This window comes from Zerene cesonia, chromosome 14, assembly GCF_012273895.1.
Source record: "Zerene cesonia ecotype Mississippi chromosome 14, Zerene_cesonia_1.1, whole genome shotgun sequence".
Taxonomy (NCBI): domain Eukaryota; kingdom Metazoa; phylum Arthropoda; class Insecta; order Lepidoptera; family Pieridae; genus Zerene; species Zerene cesonia.
The window spans coordinates 8,697,601-8,710,370 of NC_052115.1; the positions used below are offsets into that span (position 1 = coordinate 8,697,601).

General features: G+C 32.2%; 1 protein-coding gene and 2 non-coding genes across 3 annotated transcripts in view; 2 read left to right on the top strand and 1 right to left on the bottom strand.

Annotated features, from left to right (window-relative positions):
- The first annotated feature begins 275 nt into the window (after positions 1-275).
- Trnaa-ugc lies at positions 276-347 on the top strand. Its single transcript has one exon. It is a non-coding gene; the product is annotated as a tRNA-Ala (tRNA).
- A 309-nt stretch (positions 348-656) lies between these two features.
- Trnaw-cca lies at positions 657-728 on the bottom strand. Its single transcript has one exon. It is a non-coding gene; the product is annotated as a tRNA-Trp (tRNA).
- A 5,585-nt stretch (positions 729-6,313) lies between these two features.
- The window catches only part of LOC119831745 (tafazzin homolog), an 18,766-nt gene continuing 12,309 nt past the window's right edge, over positions 6,314-12,770 (top strand). Inside the window, exons 1-2 of the mRNA XM_038355228.1 lie at positions 6,314-6,575; positions 10,006-10,131. Of these exons, the coding sequence (XP_038211156.1) occupies positions 6,461-6,575; positions 10,006-10,131 (241 nt within the window). The 5' untranslated portion in view covers positions 6,314-6,460. The remainder of the gene's footprint in view (positions 6,576-10,005; positions 10,132-12,770) is intronic.

Here is a 12,770-nt window from a genome sequence, read left to right on the forward strand (position 1 = left end):
ATTCCTGACCATAGAAACTCGAATTTCGACCTTAAATAAACTTACTATTACGCTAAACTACTAAATATAACTACTACTATACTACTATACATAACTGCTACTACTAAATATGCTAAATATAACTACTAAATATAAAATGCAAGTAGTTTAAGCTTTCTTACTTGTTAAAATGATTTGGTAATGAGTTATTACCTTTTTAATGATGATGAAATTAAAGTCAAAAGTTATATGTATTGATCAAAAATTTGGCTCTTAATTTCAAATTGTATAACAACGGGGATGTAGCTCAGTGGTAGAGCGTTCGCTTTGCATGTGAAAGGCCCCGGGTTCGATCCCCGGCATCTCCATATTTTGCGCTCTGTAGCTACAGAATAATAAAAATTTTTATTATTCATCTAAACTTATTCGGCAAATTGCCTACTAATAAATTAACTAAGGAAACCATTACAAATTTGTGAATGGTTGAAAATACAATTTTTATTTTATTTAACAAATTAAGAAAATGAAATAATTATATCCAAAAGAAGCGCGTAAAGCATCCATCATCAACATATATAATAATTTTACTATATTTAAGATAAAATAATTTACTGAAAAATTTCAAAACCTGTATTTAATAATGAATTAAGAAGAAATACTACCAAAAAGGTATTTATTGACCCCGACGTGATTTGAACACGCAACCTTCTGATCTGGAGTCAGACGCGCTACCGTTGCGCCACGGAGTCGGTGAAAGATAGAGTAAATTTATAGAATAGATTTAGTATTCTGTTAATTATTATACATAATAAGAATAATTCAATTCATTTAGTTAGCATCAAAAAAAAAATAATCATAAAAGATATAAGTGAACAAAGTTTTAATTAATATTAAAGAATGAAATGAAATAACAATTTATGTTAAGTACAGCGCCATCTTGTAATTCACTTGAAAACTACAATATAGTGAAAAATATTGGTTCGTATCTTATAACCTAGATAGATAGGACTCCTAACATTATAAACGCGAAAGTTTGTATAAAGTATGTATGGATAGATGGACGTATGCATGTTTAATACTCTTTCACTCGAAAACAGCTTGTCGTATCTGTATGAAATATGGTACATAAATTTTATTGTGGATTAGCTTTTTACTAGGGTCCCACACGAGAGACGCCGCGAGTTACAGCCCGTACATTTATAAATGTAAGGTACCTATATTTAATTTTGATTGTACATTAAGATTATGTAGAACTTGAGCACTAATTAAGGTTTATTTAAATGCTATAAAACACATGCTCTATATATCTGTGACATAATTAAGAAATATGTATATAACATTATTAAATAAAAAGTATGCATAATTATAGTTAAGTTCCTACCTACTTTAGCAAAAAAAATGTCATTGCTATAATTTTCCCTCTACTTTTGTTTACGTTTTTCTTACACAAAATATCACAACACTTCCGTGAAGGACCAATTCAAAGATTAGTAATGTTGGAAAACCCTCATGTAAGAGCACGTTTTATGAAACAAATATATATCTTTACACTTTACCTGTCCCAGATTCGAGCCAAATCAGTTTTATAATAAAATTGTATGACTGTAGCAGAATACGGTCTAAGTAGCCAGGCGATAGATTTCATCACATTAATTTCCATTAATTTTCACACTTTCTATCCGCATTTTTAATAACTTGGTATTTTTTCCCATTACTGGGATACAGACCTGCTATTAGGTTTCAGGCCATAATCACTGTTATCACGCTGGCCAAGTGGCAGATGGCACATTTCTTCGAACTAACCTAAACGGAGCCATCGGTGATCAGGTCCTGGACGTAGACTTTGAATATTCGAAAAAGGTGATGAAGTTGTTTTGTCAGCACATAAGCAAAAATCAAGTTTGTTATTAAAAATCTTTGCTATTATTATAATATTTTTTATTATAAAGTTTTTTATCCTCGTTATAAAATATTACTTACCGTTAGTGGGAAAATACTTCAAACGGTAATCAGACAGCGATAATAATTTAAGTACTATGTACATAGTACATTTATGTTTATATAAAAAGTTTACATATATTTTTTAAGTTAACAAAATATAAAGCCAACTTGCTTCTAAAGTCAATGCTCAATTTAAGCCCTTTGACAAGTATTATTATAAAAAATTATAATTGAACATAATTGAGCGAGAATTATTTATGAGTTACAGTTATGAACTTCTATATTTGTGTTTGAACTAGCTGCGCCCCGCGGTTTCACCCGCGTAAGTCCGTATCCCGTAGGAATATCGGGATAAAAAGTTGCCTATATGTTATTGCAGTTGTCCAGCTGTCTACGTACCAAACATCATTGCAATCGGTTCAGTTGTTTTTGTGTGAAACAGCAACTAACACACACACACACACACATCCTTACAAACTTTCGCATTTACAATATTAGTAGGATGTGTACATTAAAATGTAATTTTATTTTGTAAGAAATCTTATATCAAGTTCGTATATTCCTTTATTTTTACAAAAAACTGAACAGCTTTAAAATTGTCAGAAATACACTAAGTTTAAATAAAACCACATGCTTTCAAATAAAATTTCTTATCCTAAATAAATAAATCCATGTGATGTACAGAGTGCAATGTACAAATTCCTCTAGGATTACATGATATAAAATTAACAATAATGGAATTGTAATTTCCTCATAATTAATAATTATGATACGTACGCAGAAGTAAATAATTCGCAAAGTTTTCACGGTATTTCTTGCCAATGCCCTCTGGGAAGAACCCGTATGATTGATCATCTTTTGATATAATGAATGATTGCATTATGTTGTTCCTAAGAACAGTTAATTTAAACTGAGTTGCCAGTTAGCAAATTCCCGAGTTCATTCTGCTTTTCTAATGATGAGGACATTACGAAAATGAGGGACCTCGCACACTTATTAATTTCAGTACTTAAGCTTAGGATCTTTTCCTTTTATACATTTTATGCCAACTTGCCGCACACGCTGTACGCCGGTGGCAGCCACATGCTGCAAAGCATGCTTCCCACATAGCTTTTCGTGCAACGTTTGTGGCTTTCGCGTGTAGCCCAAAGAGATAGCCATAGGAGTGTGTGCGGCGATTTTAAGTAATCACTGTGTCTAAATGTCTACAAAAGCTTCATTATTCCCGACACAACTAAACATATATCTTGAAAGCTCTATTTCTGAACATAGTTTAAATGCAATACAGTATATAATATAATGTAATGATGGCTTAGTTAGCCACCCATATTGTGTAAATCATCAAAATATTTTGATTCACAACGGTTGAATGTTCTTTGATGCGCCGCGTGCACGCATTGGGGTTTACCCATTGCCTTAATTAATTCTCATGTAGTAAAACAAAGTAAAGTTAACAGCAAAAGTTCTTTATGTAAAGCTAGTTTTTAAATGTGATTATAAAAATTGTAAATTTTTATAATTTAATGCAATAATAAACATTACGCTTTTTCATGAGCAAACTGAAAATATGAATTTAAAAATTATCTTCTCTGGTGCGTAGTCAATAAATCAAAATTTGAAATTCATGAATAACCGATATCCAAGAAAATTTGTTTTTTTTTTTCAATTACCGGCTCTTTTTCAATTTTCTTTGTCCACATAATAAGTACAAATAAATATTGATAAATATGGTTTTTTGAATATAAAGTTATAGCTCAGAGGTACATTATGGTCAATGCAATCGCAAAATAGACACACGTGAAATTATAATTAAATAGAGTCTGTCTTATTGAATACAGTATTCTTCACGAAAAAAATAGGTCAAACTAGAAACCAATTTACTTTGAACGGTCTAGCTCTTCAATTATTTATTAGTGCGTCAGAGGAAACTAGGCAACAGGCCATCGACCTTCTTTCTTATCATCTTTTTAATTTATCAAATCTATTTATTAATCAAATACTATAAATACGAATATACTACTTTCACTCACTCAAATGAATCAATTTTTTGATGATTTTATCTGACTTGTAATACCAATTATTGGGATGTAATTTTAATAGCGTTAATGGGAAATCCACGTTTTTATTATTAATACTACTTATCGGCATTATTCATCCGACTGTACTAGGCACAAATCACCCGCATATAAATATTGCATAGTTTTAGATAAAACCAGTCGCGTAGCACACTCCTGAAGATGCGCTGGTACATCGCCTTGGTATTATCTGTTCTTTTGTGGACATTTACCGATTGCTACCCGGTCAAGATGGAGGGACGTCTTCTTCCAGATAATTTTGATCAGGACTACGATTTACTGCCTGTTTCTACAGAAGACAAAGCAGAACTGAAGCATCTATCAATAGTCAAACCTCAGTTCAAAATTCCAACAAGGAAACGCCTGCTAGTAAAACCTCCGCATGACGCCAACGTCCCGTCTGACGTTGTTTTGGAATATGAGTTCAATTTAATACGGAGTATGGATGAAACGCAGTAAGAAATGTTTGCCAACAAACTGTCCAGTATATAAGTGTATAAGACTGTCTATGTCACGAGATTCAATTGAGTGAGAGTCCAGTGCCGAGTGTGTATTGTGTAGGGCCTTGTGTTACATTATGCAATACAATCTAGGTTAGGAATTTTATCTAATTAAATATAGGTTAGTGATAAATATTTATCAATCCTGCCATTACATAAAGTGTCCGCAATGGTACACAATCGTGTTTCGTCTAAGCATTTATTTATAAGAATATGAAATGTTAGTAAATTAAATTATGAACTAACCAAACGACAATAAAAGCATTGATTTCACAAATTTAATAAAATGTTTTAAAATTCAAATTCAAGCAACAAAAATAAATATGTAACTTACGATTGTTAAATAAATATGAAGTCAAGTTTTCTCATAATTTATATATTTTTTCATGTTACTAATGTCTACGGCTGCTACACGATTTACTAGAGTCGATGATATTTAGTAGACGCACATCAGAGTTGTATAAGTTAATTTTCAAATGTTAAGTTAAAGAAATTGAAAATAGCCATCGCCCCCTAACCCCAGATAACCCTAACCGCTATGCCCCCCAATTTTTTCTATACCTCTTCATCACCATCCATTCCTCCAATATACGTTCCCGCTGCGGGGTCTCTGGGCTCATATGAGGGTTCAGGCCTTTACCCACCACACTGGCCAAGTGCGGTGTGACTGATGTCACATATCGCCCAACTTTTGATTCGTCGTCATGCCGCTTTCCTCACGATGTTTTCCGTTAGAGCAGTGGTGATGTGAATTATGTGCAAATTATTAGTACTATACCTCTATCGGGAGCGTTAGACTAAGTTTAATTAAATAAATTTAAGTAAAAATTTTAATGAAGTTTTATTTAGCTACCCTTTAAATAAAAATGTTGTTTTAGTTTCAAAACTACTTCGTGTAGTTATATAAAAAAAAAAAACATTTTATCACCTGTTTTTACCTTTGCCGCTAAATCGGTAAATTATTATTTTATTCTCATTAGTATTAAATTCAAAGTTGCTTTTTCGACCATAATATAACACTAGCTGTGACCCGCGGTTAAAACCGCGTAAGTCCGTATCCCGTAGGATTATCGGTATAAAAAGTGCCTATGTGTTTTTTTAGTTGTCAAGCTATCTACGAAGCAAAATAGTATTATTATTCACCAATAGATGTCAGGAAAAAAAACACGAATATGACATTTTCTAAAAAAAATTCCTAGCTAGATCGATTTATCGCCCCCGAAACCCCCTATATACTAAATTTCATGAAAATCGTTGGAGCCGATTCCGAGATTCCAATTATATATATATATATATATATATATATATATATATATATATACAAGAATTGCTCGTTTAAAGGTATAAGATTTATTTTTTTATTGCGAACAACGCGCTACCTACGCTTATTTTTTTAAATAGAATTATCGTATGAAATTATTTTAAAAGCATAATTCCTAATATTGTTGAATTGAATTGTTGAATTGAATTGAATGTTGACTTCCTGTCTGTTGGCATAAATATTTCTTTCACGTTGCATTAAAACAATTTTATTATATATATTTATGTATGTGAGATCCCAGATACTTTTGAGACTTGAGATAAGTGAGGAGGCTAATGAGTGGTATAGACTACTATTTTACCGTAGTGGATAATCTCGTTTCAATAGGAATTTGCTTTGACGACACGGGTGAAGTTGTTTGCGAAAATGTATATATGTTTTATGGAAGGCACAAAAGAAAATCAAAATTCCTCAGTATGTTTATTTTATTCAACAGCAACACTGAAAAAGTCAAAGGCGTTGTCATATGTCACTTGTCTAGATGACATTCTATCGACGATCATTCAGGTAATGTCATTCACTACGCAACACTGTCGGACTGAACAAGAGCAAGTGTCTCGTAAATGAAAAAGTTGAATATTATTGGAATTTTATCTGAATAACAATGTTTATATAGTGTGTGTCGATTGTGCGCTCGTGGAACCATGGGCTACAACATCGGTTGGATCATACCGCGGCTCAGAAACCCTGGGAGACTGTGGTACTGTGCGAGTTCCCTTACTGTAGCCGTTGTTGGTTTATTCAGTAAATTCATCGTAGGTAAGTGATACTAGTAATTCAAAATATCATATTAAAATATTCTAAATTATTGACGTTCGTTTCCACGTGGCTTGATTTGAAATAATTGTAACAAAGAACTTAGTTCAGCAGGTCGGGCTTACATCAGCGTAACCTGAACTAACTGTTTACAATGCATATCGATATGACATGAATTAGAATTCACACCAATTGCAAAAATTAGCATGAAATTATTTTTAAATCAGCATTTATTTTATTACCAATCAGTAAAGTTCATTCCCCTTTTCTTTTTTTCGTTGACCTTAAAATCAAAAATTTCGTGTCGATTTTTGGATTTATTATATAATTTATTTTGGAAATTGTTATTCAAAACTCAAATATGATTTATAAAATTTTTAAATACTTGTTGAGCGATAAGTAAACTTTTGAATACTTACAATTTTTTTATTCAAGTGAATTAAGTTTTCATTTATTTAAAAACTTAGTAACGTGAATCTTAAAATCATGTTAAAATCAAATATATGCGAAACATGAAGATATTAATATTAAGTTTATTTTTATATTAAAATAATCACTTATTTAGTGACGAAAACTGTTTCAAACTCAAGTACCAAATACTCAGTATAATTCACACATGTCTCACAATTATTTATATTCCAACTTATGTATAACAAAAATTTAAAAGGAAATAATTGCAGTTTTTCATAAATTCTGTAAATTGTATTATTATGCAACGCCTATCTTGATTGAATGTGAACAGGCCTTGAAATTTTTAATTTTAATTTTAATGAAATAACTAAAACACAAAATAAAAATCCTGTGCAATATCACTTATAATGAAAATGCAAGTGTTTGGATGGATGAATGTATGTTATTCTTTCACTCTGAAACTAAAATTAACTTCCGTCTGTCAGAATAACATGTATATATGTATTGTAGATAAGATACACAAACGTGTACCACATCTAACCTTGCTCCCTAGTTCATAGTGCCATGTTTTACTAAAGCAGTGTAGTAATTTACTTTATATTTAAAAGAACAAAATTGCTATGTCATTTTTTTAAGTATTGTTTAGAGAGTGACGATGAACTAATAAATAACAACACATTTCTGAGCAAAATAACTGTTATTGATCTTTATTGTATCTCTTTTCTTCAACACAACAAATTTAATTGTTAGTTACTCTGATTAGAGAAAAAAATTGTTATGCAATAAACATTAAATTGATGTGAATTTTAGATTTCATATTCAATATTGGCTTCCACCTTCATGTGAGCAAATTTCTAACACATGATTCACAATTGCCACCCAACTATCTGATGGGAATCTTTTAATACTATTCAGCACTCTTCCATGTTGACCCGCTGTCAACATTGTTACACACAACTTATCTATAGATAAGATTTAAGATATCAATTCTTTTGCCCAATCTATTGTTGAGTTCAATATGAGACGGGTGGAGCATTCTACTCACAATCAGAATAGATAGTTTGATAACAATGAAAACAACAATTAAGCAATGAATTAATCTATAAATATGAGGCATTGAACTTTGAGTGGAGAATGTTTTTATTATTTATTTTATTCATTGGCAATTTATTCCTTTGGAGTTCTTTAAATTCTAAATGAGGATGATGAATTGTGATATATATTTAAACCTTGGGATTTATTATTGTTTTATTGAGATGAATATTCAATGTTTTTCATTGTTTGATTAAGCAAGCCTTTTATCTTAAGAACTAAAGGTTTGCATTGAACATTTATTTTGAATAATTTTTTAATTTTAAATAATTCATTAATCGAAAATTCATATAGGCATTATTGCTTAACATAACACTCTAAACAGTATGAGTATAGCATCAATGAAAAATGTTGCAAAATGTGGATAAAATGTCGCCTTTCACCAAAAAATTGTGGCTTAGATAGGGTTTCAATAAACTCATTTAACTTGAAAGAAAGCTGTTGAATTCCTTACATTTTCAAGTTTATACTTAAAGTTTAACCATTGAGGGGATTAGAAAGATACATAACATAACAATACAATAATATCACAAACAATAAATGTTAAATTGTTTTCCAATCATTTGACGCCACAGCCCTAAGGATTTAATGGGAATAATTCAGTATCAAATACCCAGTCCTTTATATTATATAAAATAAGAGTAAAGTTAGACTGATCTTGTGAGGTGTAATAATTACGAGTCATTGTAATTGTGACCTAAAATGCTTGCCCTGTCGAGTCAAAATATTCAAGAAAAAATAAATACCTATTTGTCAAGAATAGAAAAATACGCGCTAGAATTCAAAAAGTTTTGGCAATCATTTGCAAAATACCTCACTAGAAAAATATAACGAATCATTTGCAATTCGATTTTGTATGAGTACACTAAATATAAAACTTAAATATATTTTTTCAAATTTCGACATACCAATTAAAAAGGTTGAATCGGGATTTGAATAAAGTGTGAATTATTATTTTTATTTGTTTATATTTAATAACGTATTCGGTATTAATTGTTTACCTTCTGTTTAATATTTGCATAGTTTAATTAAACGTAAAAAAGTATTTCTAATATGAACGGATAACGCTTATTAATAGTTAACGGTTAAGATAAAAATAGGGTTAACATTTTATCCCCTTGACCTTCACGTGACCGCTGCTTAGAGGTCGATATTTATGGAAATGCTCTTTAGTACCTATTCATTAACATGCAAAACGCTTTTAAAAATAATCTAATTGTATTATTTTTATATTAACTCCAACTTTGATTCGTAGATTTCCATATTCTGTAAAATTACTGAAATTACGTTCACACTGATATGTATATTAGATTACAGCTTTTTTTTAATAAAACGTGTTTTTTCAATTGAAATATGGCCACTGAAAATTATTGCAAGCAATAACTAAATCACAAAGAATGCTGCCAAGACGTTTACGCAGACGTAATTTGGAACCGCGTAAACTTTTAACAAGATGATTCTCCTTTATCTAAGCCGAGGAATATTCACATGTAGTTACCGTACATAAAATTATGTACTCATATCCAATGTAATCCCCAGCTTATTCCAAAGACACCCTGCCAGAAACATTTCTAATAAGGATTATTCGATACGTCGTCTCAGTCCGTACAGAAAAAAAACGTATCCACTATGCGATTCAATTAAGGCTAGGATCGGTTATGCGCCATATTGTCAGTGGTGTTAATTCAAACGAATTTGGAAAAATAAAATAAACCGTTATTGAAATATATAAATTCTGAATAAATCGTTTAATTTTCAATTGACTTTTGACAGAAAAAGGTCGTTGGCGTTCCTATACTTAGTTGGTTCGCATAACTCATACTCTTTCTCTCTTTACATATACACACACACAGTTATACGCTTGGGTTTGTTAACTATTCTATCTAACAAACGAATGATTATTATTTTAATAGAGCCCGTTGTGTTGCAGAGTTTCTGAACAAGACAACAGTGTACAACCGCGACGCGCTGTCGCGCGCGGTGCGGCGGCCGCACGACGTGCCCCTGCTCACCGTCTCCAACCACCACTCGTGCTTCGACGACCCGGGCCTGTGGGGTGAGTCGGATTGCTTACAAGTAACAACCTATTTGGAACTAACACTAACAAATTAAACGCTATATCCTAGACTGGTATTACATCAGGGGAAAGCCTCTGAATATATATAGGTAAAGATAGCCATATATAGTCTTTACCTGTGCCTTGATTCTTGTAATTTTTAAATTATTATATTGAAATTTTGAGGCTTAGGTGCGATACAATCGCGTGTTAAATCTGGTAAAAACCGACGGAAAAATATAAATATAGATGAGAGGTTCGATGTAGAATCCTTGAACGGTTTGGCTTAATGTAATAAATAATGCAAAACTTAGAAAAGGTTACACATTCTTCAAATAGGGAAATGTAAATTATGGGTTGAATTTTCTTGGGCTTGATCTTGAAATGGGGAATCCTTCATTGTTCTGTATGTTGACGAGCCCAAAGACAAGTTAGGTGATAAATGTAAGTTCGAACACATAAACATTTAGACAACAGTGACGCAATAGTATAGAAAAACAAAATAAATACCAAAAGACATTACTATTTCTACCGGTTGTCCTAAATTTATACATTACAAAGGTCCCGCAGGTCAAGTCACTTGACTCTTCATCGAATAATGACAGTCGATAAACTTCAGACAATTAATGGAATGAAAAATTAAAATGTAAAATTGGCATGATTTGAAAGGAGCCACTACAGAATCTCTTGTCGGATCTTCTCGGCTCTTCTCTGTAGAAACTGCTTCCGAACCGGTCATAGAAATGTTATAATTATGTTATGACAACTCAAATGTGCTTCTAGAAGAAGTCTAATTGAATAAATAAATGTTTGAGTTGGATTTTGGCGTAGAAATTGAATTCCACTGGGGTTCAGCACGTGTCCGAGAGATTGCAGAACAGTCATAATTATTATACAATGGCTGGCCCCGAGGGCAGTTACGAAATGTGAGGGGTATTTGCTTACATGGTAATTCGTGTAACGAATACATTATTTATATCTAGTTTATCCAAACTATCTAAATTCATTAGATTTTCTTGGCTTAAACCGCATCATAGATTTCCCTAAAGGAAGCCTTTGTCTCTGATGATGATAATATTTTTATACTTCTCTAGTTTGATTTTTGCACATATCATTATCTATAAAGTAGCAAATCTTTAAAATTTTTTGTGTGGGCTATGTAGGTGTACTCCCACCTTCTACATTCTTTGATGATGTTGTTAAGACAGAACACATGTGGGGTACTTATTGCTACATTTTGCGAAGAGTGAATTTACGGTAAGTTTGATGACAAATTAGTATTATTACAGTTTAACTAGCTTCAACCACATGTTATCTCTGCGCGGTTTCTGCATACCAAGTGGTTTTATAGGTTTTCGTATTAGAAATCTCTGTATGTTATATACATTTTCTGGTACATATATGTACTAATATTGGGAAAGAATTTCGATAAACAATGCAAGAAATACTTGTGCGTTATCTTTCTAATGCTAGATTAAAGTAATTAACGATAAATATCGCTTTGCTTTGTCATCCCAAAAAAAAACAACATTCGAATTTTCTATTTCTCGTCCTCTATCCGTATATCTCGTTAGTTTTATCAAAACAAAGTCCCGTCGGAATAGCGTGTAATATGTAAACAGGTGGAACCCAATATGTTTGAAGGGTTTACGTCAATAATGCTTTATACGGCTTTATCCCGTCTGCGCGTGTCGACGCCGTGAGGAGGCATTTTGCGAATGCTATTTTTCTAATACTCGTTTCAAAAACCTGAATCTGTGTGTCGTTCTACATTGCTTCTACAAGTGGAACGATGTATGTATTGCCCAGTCGCATGTGATGTAACTTTTTTTATTTTTTACCAGTAATTTACCAACTATATTGCTCACTTGGTTTACCAATTGTTACCCGCGATTAGACCATTAACCCTATTTTTCACGCTAATGGATTACTCTATAAAATAAATACGCTTTAAAATAAATATTGGAATCTAAAAATGGCATATATCCATAACATAAGAAGGCGCTTTTCCTTTACCTCACCCTTCCCACTACATTCCTTCTTTTCAGTCGTTAATCCTGTCCTTATCTCCTACTCCTTAGCAGGCATCGCATACGCAAAGGCTCTACAAATGGACGGTGGTGATCGCTTGTCATTAGGTGAACCGCCAAGCTGAACTCAGCTTATGTCATACCGGGCAACTGCCCGGTATGACATAAATACAAAAAATACGCAATGATCAGTTCACACTTAAAATATTTCATGTATCAATATGTTATACACGCGAGATGTGCGCACACGCAACTGGAAACAAAGGCTATTGTTGATAGTGATTCAACAACAATAACAGCTATGTATATCGCAGGATGCACGATTGCACCGCTGCAGCTGTGACTTGCTGACTGACTAAACTCCTGTGTATTTAAATAGTAGCATTATTTTCACCCAGTAAACTATGACGTTTCTTAAAGCCAATGTTAAAATAAAAATCGCAGTTGGCAATAAAAATCTTTAATTTATTTCCATGTAAACTTCATCAAGGCAGTTTGAACACTAAATGACGTTTTCAACCGACTTCGAAAAGGAGGAGGTTATTAATTCGACTGTATATTTTGATGATTCTTCAATTGAAAAATAGTGATCGCAAATAGAATGAAGCC